The sequence below is a fragment of the Takifugu flavidus genome, chromosome 12 (assembly GCF_003711565.1).
Source record: "Takifugu flavidus isolate HTHZ2018 chromosome 12, ASM371156v2, whole genome shotgun sequence".
NCBI lineage: Eukaryota > Metazoa > Chordata > Actinopteri > Tetraodontiformes > Tetraodontidae > Takifugu > Takifugu flavidus.
The window spans coordinates 11,775,741-11,799,484 of record NC_079531.1 but is presented as its reverse complement, the minus strand read 5'-3'; the positions used below and the strand labels follow the sequence as shown (position 1 = coordinate 11,799,484).

The following is a 23,744-nucleotide window of genomic DNA, read 5'->3' as shown; positions in this document are numbered from 1 at the left end:
AACATGCCGGGACAAACTGACAAAAGACTGCACATAACTCCGGTTGTCAAGTCAGTTTAGCACCACTGAACTCGCTGCTATGAAGCCAACATGACAGAGCTGGCTGAATCCAAAAGGAGGAGAGTGACATTAAATGGCAGCGTTTTAGATTTCAAATGAAGTAACAGGCTGCCAGTTGACAAGACAAAGGCTCAAAGAGTTGCGAAGGAGTCCTGTCTCAGTGCACGATTGCAGAGTTTTAGTGGAGAATACCTGGAAAATTTCGTCAACTCTGCATTTCTTTCTGTGAGCAGCGGTAGAGGTTTCCCAGTAGCAAATTATCATTTGTACATTTATGATTTATAGTTTAATATCGTGTATATTTACTGCACTCCTTAGGAGAATCACTAATAATTGAAAGATGGTCTATTTTATATCCTTTTTGCTCCAATTTTGCAATTAAACAAAAATAAATAAATAATGAGCAACGCAGATGTCAAGCAAATTTAAATGTAGAAATCTGTATAATTTTGAGAATTACTTGACGTCAAATACCGTCAAGTCAAAAGAAAAGCCTTGAAGCCAGCTAGGCTTGAATTGGCTCTTGAGGACTTGAGTAAACAGCGTTTTGCACTCTAATCCTACTTAAATTCAATGATCTTTGGTTACTACTTTTGCTGTAAATGAAACCAGGGGCAATTGCCATTTCCTTGAGATTCCATTGCTTCAAAAGGCGGAATATATAAGCCGGCCTCAATGAGGCTGCCGCAAATGATGTTTATCAAGGACAAAAATGTGTTTCATCTGTGATTCCACTCAAGGCACTCAAGCACAAGTTACAAAGCATAAAGAACAAGCACTTATTCAGACTCTCCGCAGCTTTTTACCATTGCGAATTTAAGGAGATATTGAGCTCATCAAGTCAGGTCAAATGTCATCACCCATGTCTCCTGAGACATTAGCATTTCTATCATTAGCAATAAAAATGACATTTTAAAACAAGGATTTAATCAATTTTCTGTTGAGTAATGCTTCTTTTTTGAGGTACGATAATACAGCTACAATTACCTCATATATAGTGTCATATGCTACTTTGGCATCCTGTAGCAAGACCTCATTTAGGGGCAGTTTAGAAGGTGTATTTGGATCAGAGGAAGAAATCAATCTTCCCTAACTGGAACTTCATTGTAGACTTTGTAACAAAACCTCGCTAGCTTTGAAAACTAGCCTTTTAGCAGATTCCAGCTGTTTTTAACCATGTGTAATCATGTCTTTTATGAAATCTTATTGCCCCCTTTCAAATAAACTAAGATCAAGATCATGTAAAGAGGTTATGTGACGACTGTTTGCCAACAGTGCTGCAACAATAATAACGCTCAAAATAAATTCTTTGCTCGCTGGCATCTCACCACACTGTTGTATTCCAGGCGACGATTGAGCAGAGTCATTCAGTAAAGTCAAGGTTCATTTCATTTACCAAGATTAATCATCCAATCACACTCAACAGTCAGGCAATTGTTAATTTGTGCCCTGAAAATGCCCTTTAGCAACAATAGCAGCACCTTTGGTTTGAAAAGGCACAGTATATGAATATATAGATGGATCTTTTTTCCGTGTCTTCCAAAAAAAAAACAAACTGGTTTTCCAAAATATATGTTCTTCTAAAAATGCCCATCTTTTTATTTAGATATTCCACCCACATCAGGGCTCCTGCCAAGGCATCTCCTCAAATCAGTAAGCCTTCTCATTTAGAGTTACATTCCTGCAGAGCTGATATTGATGTTATAGCTGTTGTTGGATAAATGAATACTTGCTCCACACCCACTCTAGATGTCAGGCTGCTGTTTGGCTGCACTTCTGAGGAGATATTTGACCACTTTGAAGAAAAAGAAAGTTTCCTCCGGTGTGATTTCAGAGAAGGCAGAGCTCTGGATCAGCGTCAACAAGTACAGAAATAGGACACAACAGTCCAAATATGGTTTCTAGAGGGTCGAGGGGATCTGGCACTCTCCTGTCCAGTAATGGGAGCTTGCTGCCTGGATTAGCAGAGTTTCTAAACTGAGTGCTGCAGATTGTTGGGATTTAGGGATTTTCTGGGGAAGGATTGACAGTAGTGCGTGTAGATGGTGGTGAGATTGAGAGCAGATTGCTGTGATTTGGGCATGATTATCCAGTTGGTCTTGTCACTGATCTCCATCATCCTGTTTCATTTTCTCAGGAAGTGCAGCTCATCACAGGCAGACTCCAACTGGCTCAATCCCAGGGAATGGTCTAATGGCAGTTATTAAAAACACCTCCTGCTCTGTTTGTCAGGTTCGAAGGTCAACGTCTTTGGTCAAATCATCATATTCTAGAACCACAATGAGGAACATTTTATATTAAATCTATTTATAATAGGCTAGATTTGTGATATTGGACATTAAAGCGTTATTAAGATGGCATTTCCATGGCTGTGATGGACAGTGATGTCAGCTGAGGGAAGCAGGTATGTGTGGACCTACACATCCCGACTGGGAATAGCAATAATATCTGCAAATTGCTCCATGACAAATGCTTCTAATTTTAGAATGTTATTCACAATCTGTTGCAACCGATATGCTCCAGACGTTTTTCTAAAGAACCTGCTGACCTCCATTGATTAGAAATGCACAATTAGGTATTAATTATTAATCAGGAGCTCACAGATTAATAATTCACTTTAAAATAAAGGAGAAGAACACATTTACCCACCAACAGACCAGCGGAAGAAGACTGTCAGAAGAATTTGAAACTGTGGATTCAGACGGCGGAGGTCGCTGTGTGTGATTAGCATGAGTTATTGAAGGGATTACTAGCAGCTACTGTACATACGTGACCATGACCGAGGTCAGCATATACATTCACCATAAAGGTTTGAGTTGGAGTGAAGGAATATCAAAGGTTAAGTTCAAGAAAAGGTTGGAAACCTGCCCGAAAAATGTCCCTGCAAATGTCCTGGCGGCCAAAATCAACTCCGGCGATGGCAAGACGTGACCCTCTAATGTCTCGAGTCGTTCAGAGGTCAGGTCGCGGGATGAACCAACGACGTGGATCCAAGCGTGACGGAAAAAGAGACAATGACAAAGGCAACTGTTGACATCTGGCTGCACTAACTTTCTCTGAAGTGAGAAAGGTTGGATTGTGGCAAATCCCCAAATTAGTTTGTTCTTTCTGTCTGAGTAAAAAGACACAGGGGACAGGAGCCAGAACGACTCGCCAAAGACAAAGTCATTTGATGCAAAGGCAAATGTTGGAAGGCGAAAAATATAAATCTCAATTACAAGTGTGTGCTGTCACGGTGTTTCTTGGCACTGTGAAGTCCATTAACAGCCAGTATCTATCGAGTATTAGTCTTTGGACAAAGCCTAGGTCACAAGAGTGTCAACCAATCTTCTTCAAACATTTAAAACAAGGTTAATCCTTGTGTTGTCTTTGCCTTATAGAGGACGCACTAATCTGAGTGCTCCGTTAAGAGCCCCGGCAAGGTTAACGCTGCTCTGCGGCTGACAGAGGGGCTCATTCTGAAAGAGATTTACTCACTCATATAAACACACATGTACACACACAAACACACATTTTGTTTTTGCGTGTGAGAAGCCTACCTAACATTTATTCTTGCAATCGCCAGAAAAAGTACCAAGTGATTTCACTTTAGATAGCAGGTAGCCTTGTACACACCAGGTGATGGCTCAGGAAGGTCAGGGAGGATCAGGAAGGTCAACTGTTCCTTCATCCAAAAGCAAATGTCCAAATGCCCTGACACGTTTAGAGCATCTGATCGCTTTATCCTTCTTTTTCTTTTTTAAAGGCGGTGAATGCAAAGAGAAAGTTTGCCTGGCTGTGACATCAGTGTCACTTTGTCAACTGCTGAGCTACTTGTCAGTGCAGATTATTTCTATTGCTCCAGTCAACTGTTTCAATGTCAGTGCATTCATGATTGCACACAGCATTAAAGGGCCCGTTTATCATCACATACCCATTCAGAATTCTCCTTTTTGCATTTATTTTATTTTCAGGTCCTGTTTTGGAAATCAAGCATAAAGTGTAAAGCCACTATTAAATGGCATGATGACAAAAGAAACACTGACAGAATGCACCAGAGAAAGTAGCTGCTAATGCTAATGAGCCACTTGAAGCCGAGGTTATAACATTTCTCTTCACTGAACTCTACCCCTAAGTGTGTTTTGATGTGTTGTGGAGGGACACTGATTTTAAAGTGTTTTTTGCCAGTTTTAATCTCAACCACAGGAAGGCACTTTAACTCACCATATAGGAGCAGAAGGGTTATGCTAATGAGCGCTTGGCCGGTGAAGAATATATTGCTGTTGGAAAACATTTTGGCTTCTGCCTTGGGAGCTAATTGAGCACTGTGACAATGTAGTGCTTGGCTAGTTCACATAAACACAAAGGAGTGGGAAAATTCAATTTTGCAGCTTGTTCAGAGAGCTCTGCAAGGAGAAAGGACCAAAAAAAAAAGCAACGCTTAAAGACGTGCTGTCTCTGTGTCTGGCCTGGTGGGTATGCAAATGGCTTTTACTGGCTGCATGGCACTCGGAGCAGAAATTGGATATAATGCTCGTCAAGTTTTGACAAGGTGCAAATAATGAAGAAGATGTTTTAGAAGTAAGAGGTTCATCAGGGAATTAAGCCGCTCTCATTTATGACTTTGATTTTCTTGATCCGCTGAGGTTTATTTTCCCATCATTCTAAAAGCGGCTTGTTGTGAATAACTTAAATCCTTAAAGATGTGGAATTGACAATGTGGAGAGAAATATCATCATGTAAGAAAATAGAAATTCTTTTATATAAATTGCCTATAATATTTAATACATTTAATAGTTTTTTTTATCCTTCTTGGGGACATAATAAAGCTTTATTTAAGTCAGAATGGTGTTCAATAGCCTCTTTACATCAAAAAGACTACATTTTAACATATAAAATGAAACCCATTGTCTAATTAGAGCAATTAGGCTGCTAACGAAAACCTGATTTGTAATTATGGTCAAGGTCACGATAGAAAACAGGGGCATTTGTCTGGACACTACCATCGTCTGGAAGTGTCTGACCCCCTCCTCACATGCTGTCTTCTGATGTAAGATGCTTGCTGAATATGTATTACAAGTGGCAGAGGGACCCAGCTGGTGTCACTCGGCCAGACCTTGACCCACGCACAGCGCTGGGGCTGGTCCGAGTCAGGGAGGATAGGTCTACATGTCCATCTTGCTGATGCAGCTCAGACAGAAGCCACCAATTAGGTGTCAGTGGATGGCCTGGGGGTAAGACTGGCCTCCCACACTGATCCTAAAAAATTGCGGAGGATTTAAATTGATGTTGTGTACAGCACGGGAAAAGGAACAATTTCATCAAATCTTTATTCCTCATTCTAATGGAGTGGAATGTATGCTGGGCTCTAAAGCAATTCAAATGTACAATCAGCAGTTTCTTGACTGTGCTGGTGTTGCTGGCTGAAGACAGCTCCACAACAACAAAAACAACGACAACAATAATACAGGGTTACAGTGTTCTCATAGCCATCATTTATGCCCTTTGAAAGAAGCAGCAGTGGTTCTTGTCTTACAAATTAAAATCTCTGCACAGACCAAAGTGTTGTTTAGTCTCATCTTTTGGGCTCTGAACACAGACAAAAGCCAGATTTTCTCACAAAGGTACTTTGCTGCCTATTTGATGGGAGCTTTTGTAACAATTAACTGTGCTGTTTTGTTCTGACATTTTCATTCATTCATGAAATTAAGCATAGCTTTGAATTTGCATCAAGATGTAGAAATAGTAAAATTTAGATCAAGATGGGGAACGGTGCACTGCGGAGGTGCTAGCTTACTGCCGTTGCAGTTGCAAATGATTGTTAACAGTCTTTTCATTCTGGAAGCTCTTCTCCCTTTTTAAATACTACAATTAGCATTAGAGGCTAGAAGTGCTAGAGATTGTTCTTTGGCAGAGCAGGGGGATTGTAAAGCCAGTGGATGAGAGCACTGATGTTAATTTCAGTGTGGGGGTGGTCAGTCGTGGGAAGGCAAAGTTGAGCTGGCAGCCTGTTTTTACAGTTTCAGCCTGTGAACAAAGTACCTGCTTTTCACCGTGACATTAGCAGAAGTGATGCTCACTTTTTTAGAGAACTACGGTGCATAGTTAAACCAGCGGCTCCACTTTATTCCACAATAAAGTTGCTGTCACACATGTTCACGTCGAATAAATTATGCTGTAGTGGTTTTGCTTAAATTTGGCAAACTAATTATCATGTATGGTAGTTACGGTTACGGAAATACAGAGCGTGAGGTTTTCCACCTCAACACGTTTCATTGCAGGAATTCATAGTCATTTTCGTCGTGAGGCCATAACGTGGTTGTACGGTTGTTCACACTCACAGACTTTATTGCTGTCGCTCCGCAGCAGTCGGGGCATATGAAACAACCACGTGAAGCGCCTCAGCTGTTGCAGTCGCGAGAGGACTACGGTGATGAATCCTTTATCTGACGCCTCCTAATTTATAAACGCCGCTTCTTCCTACAGCAGGAATGTTGTTGGAATTTAATTTACAATGCAATTTATGGTCCAGGGAATAATGTTGGATAATTTAATGGAACCTCATCACTGCGGGCTCCACTTTCCCGTTGTGATGCGTCACTCAACACCGCGCAGGGGGTTAAATCAGCTGCTTTTGTTCACGCTGGACGTTTCAGGGATCAAACTACAGCACATCATCTGCAAATCCCATAAAACACTATAATAATCAGCTATTTTGTCAGAGCAAAGATGGTCCCTATACCTTCTCAAGTTAAATACCGCGTTGTCTGCCCATCGACAGAAGAGAGGTGAGGGATATAAGAGACAGGGATGACTCCTTGTGCCGTGTTTCCTGACTTCCCCTCCGGACACAGTGTGCTGCCATCAGTCATCTATTTGCTCCACTGTCAAACAGGCATATGTTAGAGTTGTCCTGTCATGTTGCATTTGGTGAACTTTAAGATGCCCCTGACCTGCTTTCTGTCGCCAGGGGCACTGGGAGTTGGGATGATGGGATGGACACTGGTGTGCAGAGTCCCAGCCCGCGGTCTCTAGGGTCAGGTACATGTTGGCACGCGTGCGGTAGAGGAGTCGTTAATACTTACATGTTGCAATTTCTTTGTTTCTTTGCTGTCGTAGCACGTTCCCTCAGCACACTCCGGTTCAGTTTCCCAACTCTCACTCCAGCCGTGTGACTTAATCAGTCTGACAGACTGTGGCCGCCTAGGGAAAGTCTCTCTCTCCACAGTCCCCTTTCTCCTCAAGTTTACGCTTTGTGTGACAAACTCATTCTGGCATCCTTTCGAAAAGCAGCGCTCTCTGTTGGACAGCGCTCCGCAGTTTCCTCGCACTCGAGCGTCCACACAAAGGCTAAGTGCACGGGAGAAGCGTGCATGCACTCACAGGTACACGCAGGAGCATGCAAACACCATAATATGGGAAGACATAAATACACAAGATGAAAAGGAGGACGCCCAGTTTCCCCCAAGCACAAGGATCGAGCTTCACACTACTCTCCCATGGATTGCGAACACACGCACACAGACACGCACACTATTAATTTTGAAAGTGGGTTCTGAAAAAGGCTCCCATGTATAAAGTGGGAGCACTCCCGCTCATTGGTTTATTGTTGCTGAGTGACATTCTCAATTAGTTTTCATCAGAGTCTCCTGGCGTCTGACCTCTTGAATTGTTTTCCAGAGCTTGTTATAAAAGCAATAGGATTCGACTTCCACCGTGCCACCTAACCTTGGCTCATGTCCAATTTATTTTAGCCCTCTCCGGTTAGGAGGGGAAAAAAATCAAAGACTTTGGTCCATGCGAAAGGATCGTCCTGCAGATTTAAGTTAAATTCGGTGGCACAACACATCCATGGCAGCTTACACCGGCACACTGCAGAGATCAGAATTATATCTAAAGTCCAAATGGTAAGTTAGGAACAAATTGAAATGGATCCCCTATTCTGAAAAGATATTATATGCTGGCAAATCGGAGGCTTAGTCCTTCTGAAATCAGCGACAGTATAATAAATAGAAAATCGACAGTAAAGAGAAAAGAATAGAAAATGAAAAATCTCAGTGACATTGACTCTTTGCCAGAGGAAAGATAAATGGAGATTTCACTGAAGTGAAACTGTTTTAAGATTCTTTAAATGTTCTAACTATCAAAAACAATAAAGTTGGACAGCACTTTCTCTCATTCTGGTCTGTTCGGTTCTGTTCTATCCCTGCCAGAAAGAAGTATTTGATATTTCAAGGCTACTCTAGAAGATTATGCCAGCTGTTTGTGATGGAACATCAGTTGGAGAAAGATCTTTTTGTGTCTTGAGGACCAAAGTCACACTCTGAATCAGGCGAATAACAGTCAAGGTCCTCCTCCTAGTCACGTACATAAGATTTTTTTGTGGTTTTCAATAAAGCTCAGTTCCACATTTGAGTACTGACCAAGTTTGGACTCCTTTCTGTCCTGTTGGGACGCTGTGACTCATCTGCTCTTCAGGGTACAGACAGCTTTCATGCAGATTGCACCTGACAAACATTTCCCCTGATATATCATTTCACCTTCCTCCCATCTTTTGTCCTTACCGTCCACACGGTTACTCTTTTTGAGGACGTAGGCTCCTCTGGCTTGACTGTATTGATGGAACCAGTGGTCCTGCAGAGCAGAACATTCTGCTAGGCATTTTTTTTTCCTTGAGAAGGCAAAAGGCACAAGCGATGAGGACAAGAAAGAGAGGCCAAGAGTCAGATAAAGGACATGTTGGGCCTGCACAGGGAACCTCTCTCTCATTATTCCCTATTTTTAAAAGAAGCATTGACGAGACACAGAATGTTTTCAGTGGCAGTTTGTCCATTTAATGCATGTGTTACGCAAGCCTGATGCTCTTTCATCCACTGACTTTTAACAAATTGAGTTCCTTTTTCCTTCTGTTTCCTGGCTGACTATTCTTACTTTATTAGCATTAGGCTTTGTTTTTGTAAAGCAGTCTGCTGTCAGCTTAAAGCTTAAGTGATGGGACGTGCAAATACCGGATTTTTCTCCTGCACATAGCTGCCCCCCGACACACACACACCTCTTTTTTTCTTTTTTTTTAACAGCAATGAAGGAACATTGCAATTATGTTGGAGACACCGACCCCCCGGTGGCAAAGCCCCAGGACCAGATGTCAGCGAGATGCCAGCCCTCACCTCTGGGGAGCTCTGGGTTGAGATCTGGTTCAAGTCTCAGTGGGAGAAAGTTCTGCTCCCCTTTCCTTCATTAATTCAAGAATAAAAGATTCTGGAATCCGAACCTGGTTTATTCATCAGTTATGACCTACGACACAACAGCCATCGCTAATTCATTCATTAGCTTGATCATCCTGGCTTTCATTTTTTGTCTTGTTTTCCTCCTAATTTTGATGTTGTCATTTCAAACACACACACACACATTCGTTACCTAACCAGTCTGAGAATGATGGAACAGTTCCATCTTTGGTCACTTAAAAAGCCCAGATACAGTGATATTACAGTTTCCAATGCTCAACACATGCGCGGTTTCATCTGGACGTTGCAAGTGTGTATTCACTGGAGCAACACTGGCTGAGAGGCAAGAGCGGCCAGGAACAACAGTTCGAAACAACATGATGAGCAGAGTCATCAAAGCATGAAAGACACTCCTACGCTGCCTGGAAACAATGTCTCTGATTGAATTAGTATGTTTCAGAAATGAATTCCGAATTACCTGTTGATGGCCGTTCATGCAGGACGTCTTGTCATTGACATCCGCCGTGTCATCATGACTAGGAACGATCTGCTTGACCTGCTAAATGGATCATTTCACTCCTTCACCCCGTTCAAAAAGCACCCCTGCTAGGTGTTTGCCTGACTATTAATATTTTATCAAATACACGTCTTTCATTTTAAAAAGAGAGAGAGAGAGAGAAGAAATCACAAAGCCACCGCGCAATCTTCACTTTTTCCATTTCCAATCTGTGGATAGAGTTTCGTCCTCTCATTCTGTTCCTGTTCTCCCGCTGTATCGGCTGGCTTTGGAGATGAAAGACGCTTGTTTGGCAGCTTTCAAAGACTCACACAACTCTGAATGTCACTTGTATTGCAAAGTCGTGTTTTTTTTTCCCCATTTCATGTCCAATATGGAGGTGATGATCAAAAGAAATTGAACTGGGGGGGGGGGGGGGGGGGGGGGGGGGGAGCTATATGTCTGCTTTGCAGGCAACAATTCCGACCCTCAGACCCACAGCAGATGCTTTTAAGGCTTGTCCTTTTGTTAATTCCACAGAGGGGACATATCTGTATTTGTCCAGTTGAAAATGTCCCGGTGTCCGAACAACATAAAGATTTATCAAAAAAGCAGCCTTTCATTTCTTTACGAGGAATCTCTGAGGAATCTCTTTCTTCTTTTTTAAAAAATAATATGAATTAGGGTCAGTGCATCAAGACTATACTCAATAATTAGCAATTTTCTTCTATCTCAAAGGTAACAAAGATAAAAGCAATTAAGGCATGAAGCAGTTTCACAATGTCTGCCGATAAGAACTGACAGAACCTCAGCCATTAACTATCCATTTCTGGAGCACAACCATCTGGAGCAGTCTCTTTGGACTTCGGAAGATCCGAGATCAATTTGGAAGCTAGTATCCCTATATTTTAAAAGAGGCTGGGTTTGTTCATTATTGCTGAGATAACAGAAGGAAATTCAAGGCCATGAACTGGGGGCGAGGGGGAAGGGACTGGGGCATTCCAATTCATCTCCTACATTACAAAGTCTTTCAGCTTTCCACAACCAAGGATGTACAAAACAGAAAGTAAAAGTCAAGATCACAACAACAACAATTATAATAATGTAAATCCTTCATTTCCTTCGCAAAGCATTGTGACCATTCACAGCTATTCATATCTGTTTACAGTCAGAGGGCCGTACAATGCCAGTAATAAAATTAACATATAATGAAAGCAAACAATAATCATATTTGATGCTTGTTTGCACGTGAGCGCTGAGAGTCTCCTCAGACAACAAATACTCTGGCATTAAGGATTAAGGCTGCAAGAAACCAGCTATGTGTTCATTTAAAGTGGGTTGCTTTGCTTTTCACCGTCTCTCAATCCCTTCCTCAAATGCGAGATATATTTGTTTACCTTTGGAGGCATTGTTGTCATTACCGTCTTCAGTGGCTTTCAAAAATCCTCTCCTCGCTGTGGGAAAAAAAGAAAAGGGACTGCTACCCAGGTCCTGTTTTATTAAATGCCCCTTTTCCCTCTGTTTGCATACTATCACTCTTTCTGGGTCTTCTTTCTATGTAAATGTGTGGTGTGCTCATACTGACCGTGGCCCTCCAGGACAATGCTGCTACATGTGAGCCCCCCCCCGCCAAAAAAAATAGCAGCAGCGATGACATTGAACAGGAATTGTTATGATCCTGGCAGCTGACGCTCTCCACACCCACCTGTGATGACGTTGGACGGGAACCAGAATTGCCTCCCAATCTTGCATTCTCTGCTCTTGCTTCTTGCACTTTAGAGAAGATGACCTGAACATCGCCGACCAACCCCGCCCCCCCCCCCCCCCCCCATACCCATCTACTCTGACGGTAGTTCCTTACAAGCCAAAGTCCCCAGCTCATCTGTCATCACACAGACCTTTTCTAGTAACATTATCACTTAGATAAGGCTTCAATAAACTGCACATGGCTTTTAGGGTTTTCTCTCCAGCACCTCTAATCCAATCTCTGATGTGAGCTCTGTTCATCACTGTGCACCTCTGGCATTTTCTATGGCCTTGCACTCTTCAGTGTGCAAGAAGTAATAGATGGCCTTGCCCTTGGTTCACCCTGAGGCTTTTTGATTTCCTCTCAACTGTTTGTCTTTGAGATGTTTCAAATGGACGCTGCACTGTGGTATTTTGATTTCATTGAGTTGGGGTCAAAGGTTAGATGAGGATTGAGGTGGGTGGAAGGGGGGGAAGGGGGGGGGCGGGGTTACACCCCTACCGGTATTGTGAAGCATTTCTTTGGCCATTTGTCATTAGGCAGTGGCCAATGTTAAGTGGAAACCTGAAATCATTTCAAGTCTCTATTGTGACTTGCAATAATGTTCCCCGGAGACCAAGAGATGACTGCCGTAGATTCCTTCTAGTCTCATGCCAGATTGAAGCACCTGCCAACAGATTTGAAAGGATAGCAATTTAAACTGCCCAATGAGCATTAGCATTTTGTCGGTGCCTTGTGCTATGGTCTACAATATGAAATTACACTTGATAAAAAAAAAAGCAGTGAGATAGTGACAATAGTTCACCAGTTCCCCAGACTGTAAAAATGACATTATAGTGCTGTGATAAAAAACAATTAACTGCCTTTGAATCTGTGTTTACATCACTGAGGTATCGGGCTAATAAAGCTGGGACTAAAGATAATACACAGACAGTGACAGTTTTATTGCTTATAAAAATAGATCCTTTATTACTGTGGGCAGATTCAATCACAGTTGCACCAAAAGCAACAGATAGTAATCATTTTCCATCTAAGATTTCTTATATTTGCTGATCCAAACAAAACTTTTATATAAGGCTTTAGAACAAAGCCACAGAGGTTTAGCTTAGTCCAGATGTTTCTCATTGGTTCTCTAGCATACTGCTTGTAGCTGCTGTAACAGAGGATGTGTGTGTGTGTGTGTGTGTCGGTGTGTGAAGGTGCCTCTCGATAATTGCGATGGCACCGATAGAGGCAGGTGTCAAACGCCGCCGGCTTTTCCCACTGACATAGATAAAGAGAGTCCAGACACTTCCACTTCCTCCCATTGTACGACCGTGGATTTTCCTCAACAAAAACCAAACTGGCATCCAGCCAGAATGAAAGAGTACTGAAAGAGTGTTTGTCTGGGAAAAGGGTTGCTTTCTATGGAGAGTGGTTTCTGGCTCCTCTGTTCATGTTGGGATAGTGCGGTGGTGAAGAGACCTTTGTTTTCCAATGCTGAATTGTTTTACTGGGGCAAGCAGGTGGCTCGCGCTCTCATCTGGTATACGGTGAAAAGTAATTAAGAAATAAATGAAACATGCCCATCATTGGTGTTTTGTGTTGAGGGAAAGTGACAACTTGAGTTGTTTTTGGTTCCCGGGACCTCACGTTCCCTCTTGCCGCATTTTTAAAAAAGTTCTCCTTTGGATTACTACCAAGTGTGGGTTGTGATTGTCTGATGCTCTGCTGAATAAAATATATTGTGCTTTTGCTGCTGGATCAAACGGCCTCTCCAAAGCCATGTCTCTCACTTGCGTCTGCCATCACTGTTTGCAAGAGATGCCACTGAGCTATAGAACCATGGCTTCAGCGGCAGGACAAATTAACAAATCATTTTCTCAGGAGGAATTCTCAAAACTGATGGTTGCGGTTCGCAAATAAACATTCTTTTTCTTATTGGTTGTGTGGCAGCACAGTAGAGCGTGCACTGTTGAAAAATGCTAATTAATCAGATTTTTTTTTAAATCTTTGAATTGTGTGTGGCTTCATGTAACAGCATTATTTATTTATTATGATGGACATAATGAATCAATTTCTACCCACCACCAGGTATAAATAAGCTGAGCAATTGAAGTGTTGCGCTCAGTGTAAATGTGTTAGATCTGAGCAGGTCCTGCAGCCCCGTGTTTGGCCCGGGAAAGAGAAAACAAGGTCCCTGCCATCTACAACACAGCGGGACCTTCAGACGCAACACATCCACATTCACCCACAGGTGAGAAGCTTAACCCTAACTGCATTCAGCTTGTACAAGTTAAAAGACTGATTTGCATTTATATTGCCGTTCAAATCTCACCACTCTAATCGGAAGACCATAGTTGCAATCACAAACACACACACACACACACAAACATACACATGAATGCGCACAAACACAGAGCACAGGGAGGTTTTCCCTTATGTATCAAGAGCTGTGAGAGTTAGGAAACGAGATGGCCAGAAAATGCACCGAGGAAGAGAGGATGCAGTCACAAAAGTGTATATTGAGCTGTCCTAGAAACTTGCAGACAAACACTGGGAAGTCCTTATCAGATCAGTAACCTAATTTCTCAAATGCCATCTTTGCTGAGACACCACATGCATCTTCCAGACTCTCTTAACAGGCACAGGCTTGCAGCGGTTGGACTGTTTACGCACAGATGTTTCCAGCAATAGTGGGTACGCGACGCGGGGTGCAGAACGGTACTGATGCTTGCACCAGATTGACTTTATTTCCACTTTAACTCACGGCACACATACACTGAGCACAGTCGCAAAAATGTGTGAGACACAGTTTCATGCTGAATCAGACATTCCTAAGCGAAGGGTTTTCATGGGCCAATTAAGAAAACCCGGCACATTGCGTACCTTCATATCACTTTTCAGTTGTTTTTAATCTGCATGAATGTTCATTCCACTCAATGTGCAGTACTGGGTGTAACATCATTTACATATGAGCAGGACACAGTTTAAGAATAAAGCATCTGTATTTGCATTATGGTAATGGTGAACATTTCTTCACCTTTTTCTGGCGCAGATGTTTCCTCAGGCTCAGTGGTGTCACTACCGCATTGACAACAGTATTTTATCATTATTTCAGGAAACAAAGGCGTTTGATACAGCTGCTCTAAAGATACAAAGAAATAAAACCTGCTGTTTTTTTGTGTGTTTTTTTTCCTGACAACCCATTGGACTAAAAGGCAGAAGACAGGCGGAGGCTGAACGTGAGACAAAACGGTGAACAAAAATGTCGTTCCCGTTTGAAAGGCAACATTTTTGACAAGAAAGGAACAATTGGTTTTCACCTGCCTGTGTTCTAAAAGCAAAAACAGATCCCAGTTTAAAAGAAAAAAATATATATATGTATGTATGTATCACATCCTCTGAGAGGTGGAGAGATGGGATTATCAGAGCAAAGACAGCAGGCTTAAAACACTGTCTTTTTTCTGTTATTACTTTAGCTCAGATGAGGTTGATCCAACCCTGGCGACCCTGAGAATCTGTCTGATCTTGAGTGAGTGCTAAAAACATAGCATGTTGTCCCCTGTGCATTAAACTGCAATTTAGACACATTAATCCATCCCATAATCTGTCACCAAATAAAATCCTCACAGGGGTTAGTAAGAGCTTCCGAGCACTTCCCAACTTTTAACAGTATTCTCATCTCTCAATGTTCAATCTTTACATCTTTACCGGCATTGAGAGCAAAATGCTTGTTATGAATGGAAATGTTACATAAAATAAGTGAATGAAGGGAGAGCAGAGGACAGGGATGTCCTCGCAGGTGACCTCGTGATCACAACAGCATCTGGTTGAATTACTTAACACTGCCGCCCAACAGACATGTAATCTGGGATAATGCCCTTTTGCTGAGTGCACCAATCTGGATAAATTCATCCCCGAGGAATGAGATCCAGCAGTAAAGTCTCAGAGTGGGAGAATGAGGGGGAAGGGAAGAGGGACTTTCAGGCCTGATTGGTTGGTGCTAAAGAAAACTGTTGGGGCTGGGAAAAGAGTCTTCAAGATGGATAATGAAGCCCAACAGCAAACAGCTTGAATTTGTTGACTAGCTGCATGAAAGAAATCAGATCATTGTGTTTTCCAAGAACCCTCTAAAGCAATCACGCTGCCCTCCACGGCTGACCTGAATCCTGACAGATCTCAAATGAGCCTTAATCCAAACTTCACTGGATGGATTCTAGATTCATGCTTTGCTGCTATATATATATATAAGAGAGAGATACAGAGAGAGCATTAAAAGAGTAATTTTTACGCCAATACAATTTATATTGAATGTGTTTAAAATTTTGGGGTTTCCCAGTGGTAACAGTGACCACTTGGATTATTCCTTATTTATTAATATGTTTGCTTATTCCCATTAATATCCAAGCGGGCACCCAGCTCACTGGGATTACAGTGGATTTAGTCTATCATGGCACCGAAATGAGCAGAGGTCAAAGCAGCTGAGGTGACTTAAGCTGGTTAGCCTTGATGAGGCATGGGACACAAACAAGACAAACTGTATGCTGTGGGATGCTCGCATGAATTTATGTCAGCGTCCATCACTTACCCTGTTTGTGTGGGCATTATCCAGACAGGGGTGCCGTTGCCCACACCGGCTGTCACGTATGGTGACCAGATAAGTCAAACAGACAGGACAAGGACGAGATTCTCTTCAGGTATATCAAAGAATAACATAAAATGTAGATGGCGACAGAAAGGAGCTACATTTACACAATTATTCTAGAAGATCTTCATTTTAAATAAGCTCCAAACAAAAAAGCATCGGACGGGAGCATATAAGAGTTCTCTTTTATTGTTAATATTATTTTCTGGACCCATCAGCTCCAGATCTCTGTATGTATCTTATTGTGTGTAAAAGCACAACAGTCTTGTGTGCTCAAGTAGATTGGAAATGCCCTCTGAGGCGTCTAAGAAACATTAATTCCTGGCAAAAGAGTTCCCACACGTCTCAGATTTGTATTTCTGTTTGAGCAGCGCTGTGTAGTGGAATAATCGGGCTGTTTCTGTGCGAGAATACTTCACCCAAATATGAAAACCACACGCATGCATGATAGGAGAGATTGGATAGACATTTAATTATACTGTGGTGGAGAAATATGTATCAAATGCTGCGTCCATGAAAAAGTGGATTTGGAGTTGTCAAACAGCAGTTAATAGACAGCAGTAAATGAGATGGGGGCTGTGTCGACATGTTTTCCAGGACTAAGAACCAGCTTAGGCTGGTTGAAAGCTGAGATCCGGAGTTCTGACGCGAGACAAATCGTGGGCAGTGGGAGATAATGAAAGGCTTTTATAAGACGATTGTCGAGTCATTTAGAACGGAAATCAGCAAATATTTAACTCCTCTGCAAAAGCGGAGCAGACAGAGTTAAGAGAGAGGATGCGCGTTTATTGTCTAGTGGCTTTTCTTTCATGTGCAGCGAATGCGGAGAATGAGTGACAGAGAGAAAGATAGATGTTTCATCAGAGACGAAGCGATGAGACACTGTGAGGTGAGTAGAAAAATCAGGAAAGCATGTGAAGAATGCGAGAGAGGGTGCAGAGATTAAACAGGGGTGGGGATGGGGGGTGATGTCAGTGGACATGGTCCTAGATGAGCTTGGCCTGGGGTGAATGTGTTCCCTCAGTTCTTCCTGGCTGCTGCTGTGTCATCTGTCACTGGCAGGGGAGGTGACAGTGATAGAAAAGGTGGCCGCCGTGCACCAGAAAGAGACGTATCAAAAGTCTGGACTAATGACCTCTTTTGAGTAAAAAAAAAACCCCATCAATGCGGCTGCTGAGAGCCTCTCAATGCAGCTTTCATCCCATCAGTCCAGCTCACTGGCTGACCATCATTGTCTTTAATTTAAAAAATACTTGTTCATAAAAACGAGTGTTTGAGAGCTTTATTCTGACAGTGGCGCTGCACATAAACAGAACTGTAATTTGTAGGAGAGCAGGGAGAGAGAAGCGCTTTCTCCTCTTTCCTTTTCCTTCCCCAGAGGCGAGCATAGAGACGGTGGGTTGTTAGCCTCTGTTTACCTGGCGGGGAAAGCAGTACTTTATATTATGGTAATAACCAACTTTGCTAAAACGCACTGCAATCAGGCCTCATTTTAGAGAGAAATGCCTAAGATCCTCCTGGTTTCCAGAGCTCCGATGATGCTCACATCAAACATGTTGAGACCAACTTAAAAAGGCACATTTTGATCGGACCACTTCGGCAAATTTCAGAAAGAAATCACATTAACGCGTCTATATAAAGGAATGGAAACCCACTTTGGGGGAGTGAAGAGAAATGAGCTGCGAGTAAATATGGAACCACAACCGCCGATAAAGGACAGAAAGACGGCGGCAGAACAGAACAACATCAGGGACGGTTGCGGCGCTGCTTTTTAAAGCTTCATTTTTCTCTTCTGCTGTCAGAAATGTTTCACTGTTCATGCTTGTGTTAATTATTACTGTAGTGACTTTAATCACTGGATGATGAGGAGTATCCATCAACACGCGAAGGTGAATCCCATCTCCTTGTCTATTATTAAGTTGCTCTTCCATTAGCAGCAGCGAATACAAATACTTGAGTTGGTGATTTCGGGGTATGAACAAAGCAAGAAATAGTACAACAGCTAAGAGTGGGACGAACTAATTTAACCCTTGTTTAACAAAAGGCTACAACTCCCCGTGGGAACTAAGGTTACACACACACACATTAATTCAGTCCCCCCCCCTTCCCTGCCGCCCCTCCTGAGGGAGGGTTTTAATGTGACGGGGTCAAACTTTTTATGTTGACCCCCCGACCCCGGGAATGGAAAGTGCTGAAGTAGCGTGAAGCTAAAAGCTGGCAGGTCTCCACTTTTGGAGTTGGAGGTTTGCGCTCCTTTTCTCACCGCTTTGTTTACCAAAGACAACCACCTGGTGGCAAGCTGGAGAAACAAGCGCTCCGTCCCCGTTCTGTTCACAAACACACCGTCTGGTAATAAGAAAATCGGCAGGCAGTGTCTGAGGGGCTGCAATCGCGGTCTATGCAATGCCGTTAACTTTTGCCATGTGACCGGACCCCCGTAGATCTACTCAGAGGGTTGTCACTTCAAAACAATGCGCCCGAACGCTTGACTGAACGGGACTGAGGTTGGACGGCTTTGTTTCTGTGCCGACGTGCATGTGTGACAGGAATACAAAACCCACATAGTAAAAAAGGAACTTCTCTGACCGCTTACGAGAAATTACTGATGGGAAGAAAGTACAGGCTGCAAGCATCTCAAGCCTCTGTCTGAAACTGGGCTATTTCCCACTTTTCCTTTTGTCAAACAGCAAAAATCCTCATGTGAAACAACACAAACACGGCACCGACAGACAGAGCAACTCAGGGACATCAGCCAAAAACTCCCACAGCAACAACAACAAGCGCGCAAGACGTGATGAACTTGATGTGGAAAACTTACCGTGGCCGGAGATGCACAGGAGCAGGAGGACCCAAGGGATCATGACTGGGGTAGATGGAGAGGCTGAAACCTACAGGAAAACAGTGGGCGAGTGTGAAATAGAAGTTGGCAGGCACAAACATGCACGAGATGAGACAGTGCTCCTCTGTGCTGCTGCAGGGGACGGATGCTCCGGTCCCTGAGTGCTGTCTCCTTTTACCCGTGGAAGGATGGGAGTCTGTCTTCAGCCTCCTTCTCTGTCTGCCCGTCACTCTTCTGAGTGGTCAGTGCTCGGTTTTGGGAGATGCTCTCGATCACTTTCTGTCTTTCTGCTTCTCCACTCTGAGGCACTCACACTTCCTCTGTCGCTCGCACGGCTTCTCAGCGCCCATCCATTCTGAATCTCCTCACTTGCCCCCTCCTACTCCTCTCTCTCTCTCCCTCTCTCTCACTCGTGCTCTATCACTGACATAGTGAGGGAATAGAGCTCCACAGCCAGAGTCCTCCCTCACCCTCTCTCTCTCTCTTTCTCTTTCCTTCCTCTGTCTGAGTCTCCCTCTCCCTGTGTCTGGCTGACTGGGGGTCCTCACTCTGGGAAACAGCCACAGAGGTTGCAGCCCAATTAGAATGAGAATGGGAGCAACTCGGCCGACAAATAACAGACAAAAAGTGTGAATCCACCCCTCCTCCCAGGTTTAGACCCTGTTATTTTGCTGGATTCTGTGGCACAGAATTTAGGAAGGCAGCTTCCCAAAGAAAGGCTAAAGACCACATTAGCATAAAAATCTAAAGCCATGGCGCTCATGCTGCTGGGCTAGACTGATGGCTCTCACTCAGGAAAGGTGTGATGTATCATAAAATGCCTACATGTGCCGTCAAATGTCCTGGCTGGATAATTTCCTGAATATTAAGAAGGAAGGAGAGTGTTGCTGTACTAACAGCACTTTGAGAGCCCACCTGCGAAAAAAGATTTAATTGACACCAACAAAGACTACATTTGGCATTTTATTAGATATTCATGTTAAATTATTATTTTTCTTTAATTTATTCAACAGATATTGTGTTTTTTATGATTTGTGGTAGCTTCTTCACTGAGTAAAGTAAGAAAATATACAGCAGAACTTTTTTTGCACATCTACATTGACCACCAGATGGCATTTGTAAAAAAAACAACAAAAAAAAAAAACAAGGAAAAAAACCAAACAAACAGATTGCGGGATCTCGTTGTTTCAATTAGTCCAACTTTGCAAAGAGCAAATGTGACAGAAGACTTTGAATAGAAAGGATGCAGACAAGGTAAAGAGATCATTCATTCATCACAACCCTTCTTTTAATGGGTGAGACATTCTGAAAGACCATTCTAAATAAACGTATTTTACTCTTTCTTTCGGGCTGTATTTCAGGCTGCCATTGAAACGTGAGACATGTGAAGTCTTGTAAGTGGCTCAGACAGTGTTAGAGCCGCGGTGCCCCCACAGGGGGCATCATCTTAAACGACTCCGGAGACGCGGGACTCATCTGCTGTGAGTTTAATAGCCTTTAAACCAACTTAAAAAGACATTCTTAGAAAGTAGAGGAGAGCTCAATAACATGAGGATGTTACATTTTTCAGTTAAATCTGCTGCTGTCATGAAACCTCAGTGGAGTTCAAGTTGTATCTGGTGAGAGTACGACCTGCCTTTTTCAGTTCTCTCCTCAGTTGTGACACAACAGACATTTGGAACTTTTATTTTATGTTGATTGTATCCCTGATGTTTTTAACCAGCTGGACATCAGACAGGAAGCAATGGGAGGTGTCAAAGAGCAAGAGATGGCTTATTCCCAGGGAGTGATCGCAGATTGTGCTGATTTAAGGTCATGACCATTACCAACCTTGTTTCTTCAAGTAAGATCCAATGTGAAATAATATTTTAATGGATCTTGTTACTAAAATAAGGAATAAATGTGTGATAGAGCAGAGTTGTGAGAGGACGCTGGGCCATGTTTGGTTCTCCCCGAGTGTCTCATTACTTTTTTTCCCATTGGACATTTGATGTGTACATACATAGACTACAATATATAAAGGACAGGCATTAGCCTGTGATAACACCATATGTGGTTTAAAAGAAGAGAGCATGATTTTATTATATTCTTTTATTAAATCTCACATAAAAGTTTCCCAAACAGCGGCTGTTAAATCAACATCTACAAGTGTTACAGGAATTCAGATGGTGGCAGGAAAACTGCTTGTCAGAGGAAGGAAGATAGAGTGACCCTTCTGCTGATGGACAAACGGGTAAAGAAGAAAGAGAGGCGGGGACATGGCAGAAGGACGGGCAGGAAGGGCAAAAAATACGATACTAATAAACAGAACAGATTGGTTTAGAGTGGAACACATATGAATGAAAGTGTCTTAATGTGTCTGTCAGCAGTTTCCTCTGGTTGACGCATGTTCTCTTTGGATGTCTTGTGCCTCTGGTGCAGCTTGAAGCCCTCCTGTCAACCAGTTCATAGTAAAACTAACCATTTTCTCCTGAGACTATCCAGCTTCTGTTGAGACTAACCACTTCCAACTTAAAACAAAGAGTTTCTAATTAGACTAACCAGCTCCTGTTGAGACTAACCAGCTCCTGTTGAGACTAACAAGCTCCTGTCAAGACTAACCAGTTCCCATTGAGACTAACCTGTTCTTATTGAGACTTGCCAGTTCATGTTGAGACTAAACAGTACCTAGTGGGACTGACTAGTTAATGTTGAGACGAACCATCATCTGTTAAGACAAACCAGCTCCTGTTTAGACTAACCAGTTTCTGCTGAGACTAACCAACTCCTACTGAGACTAACCAGTTCATGTTCAGACTATCGGTTCATGTTCAGACTAACCAGTTCCTATTGAGACTAAGCAGCTTCTGTTGAGATTAACGAGATCCTGCTAATACTAACCAGTTTCTGCTGAGACTAACCACTTTCTGCTGAGACTAACCAGTGCCTATTGAGATCAATCAGATTCCACTGAGACTAACCAGTTCATGTTCAGGAGGAAGAGAGGAGAGGAGAGGGAGGAGAGGAGAGGAGAGGAGAGGAGAGGAGAGGACAGAGGAGAGGAGAGGAGAGAGAGAGCTTTAGAGGGAGGAGAGGTAGAGGAGAGAATAGGTAGAACATAGAAATACAGTAATTATAATAAACTGCCTGTAGAATTGAATGGGTCAGCGGGGTCAGAGGTCAGTAGGTCAGCCTACACACTATGAAGGCGGCGATACCTGTAGATGAATACGGGGGGTGGGGGGGAACAGAAAAGCTACACAGGAAATAACATCACTGATCTACTTGGTGAGGAGAGGAGAGGAGAGGAGAGGAGGAGAGGAGAGGAGAGGAGGGAGAGGAGGAGAGGAGAGGAGAGGAGAGGAGAGGAGAGGAGAGGAGAGGCAGCCATGAAACAGCAGGGTGACAGAGGCCTGTCAGGTGATCATGTTTCTGGACTGGTGAGACTAACCAGCTCCTAATCAAACTAGCCAGCTCCTGTTGAGACTAAACAGTACCTATTTAGACTAACTAGTTTTGCATAAGATCAAAAAGCTCATACTGAGACTAACCCGCTCCTATTTAGGCGGACCAGTTTCTCATGAGTTTAACCAGTTTCTGCTGAGACTCACCAGTTCCTGTTTAGATTAACCAGTTTCTCCTGAGATTAACCAGTTACTATTAAGACTAACCAGCACCTATTGAGGCTAACAAGTTTCTCCTAAGTTTAACCAGTTACTATTAAGACTAACCAGCACCTATTGAGGCTAACAAGTTTTTCCTAAGTTTAACCAGTTTCTGCTAAAACTAACCAGTTCATATTTAGATTAACCAGTTTCTCTTGAGACTAACCAGTTCATATTTGGACTAACCAATGACCTCTTGAGACTGACCAGCTCATATTGAGACTAACCAGTTCCTGGTTTGTTTGCTGACTCAACTCACCCTCTTGGGTCACTCTCAACTAATGGGTAAATATAACTAACAGCCCAGCATACACACATCACTTTCAAGCCTGTAACTACTTGTTTCCCGTGAGTTCCCCATCAGCACGGCTCTCCTGAGCTCTCGTACTGGAGGCTACGAGAGAAGTTAATAGTGGAGAGGTTAATATTTAGTTCAAACAGCAGATCAATGTGTGAGATCGACTAAGTTTTGCTTCTAATTGACTGGATGCAGTCAGAGCTGGACCTTTATTGTTTGTCTGCCGCGAGTGCCGCTGAGTAGAATCTGAGCCAGCGTCAGAGCAAAAAGGTGGACACAGCTTGTGATGCCTCCTATTGCCTTCTGCACAGCTATTAGAGAACATGAACTTTATCTTTCTGAATTTACACATCTTGGCAGGAATGAAGGCACAAGCTCACCTCCAACCCAAGCTGACAGCTTCTGGCTGAACTGCTAATAGCCAAAGTAGACGGCTGCCTGTGAGCTGAGGATCACTTACACAAAATATTTCCTACAGTCAAAAATATTTGCCTGCAGGCTGAATGTTGTAGATATGTAAGGGAGCAGTTGTGTCTATTGAGGGATACTGTTGAAAATTTGGCGAAGATGGAACCTAAACAAAGACCATTATTTAGCTAATATTTATATTATTTTTTTGGAAGCACTAACCCAGGGGCCCAATACGTCGATCACAATCGACCGCGAAGGTACTGTGGGTCGATCGCATGCTTTTTCTGACAGAGGGGTCACTGCACATGCGCACATAACGGCGCGTTCTAGCAAGCTAGTGAGTTAGCCTCCAATTTATTTCTTCTGAACTTGAGCATATAGAAATGAGTGGGGGAGCTGGACCAAGTAAAAAGCCAAAA

General features: G+C 42.9%; 1 protein-coding gene across 16 annotated transcripts in view; it reads right to left on the bottom strand.

Annotated features, from left to right (window-relative positions):
* Nucleotides 1-19,450, bottom strand: part of kirrel3b (kirre like nephrin family adhesion molecule 3b) — a 119,580-nt gene extending 100,130 nt beyond the window's left edge. For 3 of the 16 annotated variants that reach the window (XM_057049600.1, XM_057049603.1, XM_057049599.1), the window contains exons 1-2: nt 19,151-19,448; nt 18,952-19,021 (exon numbers count right to left, since the gene is read on the bottom strand). In XM_057049600.1, coding sequence (XP_056905580.1) covers nt 18,952-18,994 — 43 coding nt within the window. In that variant the 5' untranslated portion in view covers nt 18,995-19,021; nt 19,151-19,448. Of the gene's footprint in view, nt 1-18,951; nt 19,022-19,150 lie in introns of all 16 variants that reach the window. The other 13 variants (XM_057049591.1, XM_057049602.1, XM_057049592.1 and 10 more) reach the window with 9 other exon arrangements.
* Between the last annotated feature and the right edge of the window lie 4,294 nt (nt 19,451-23,744).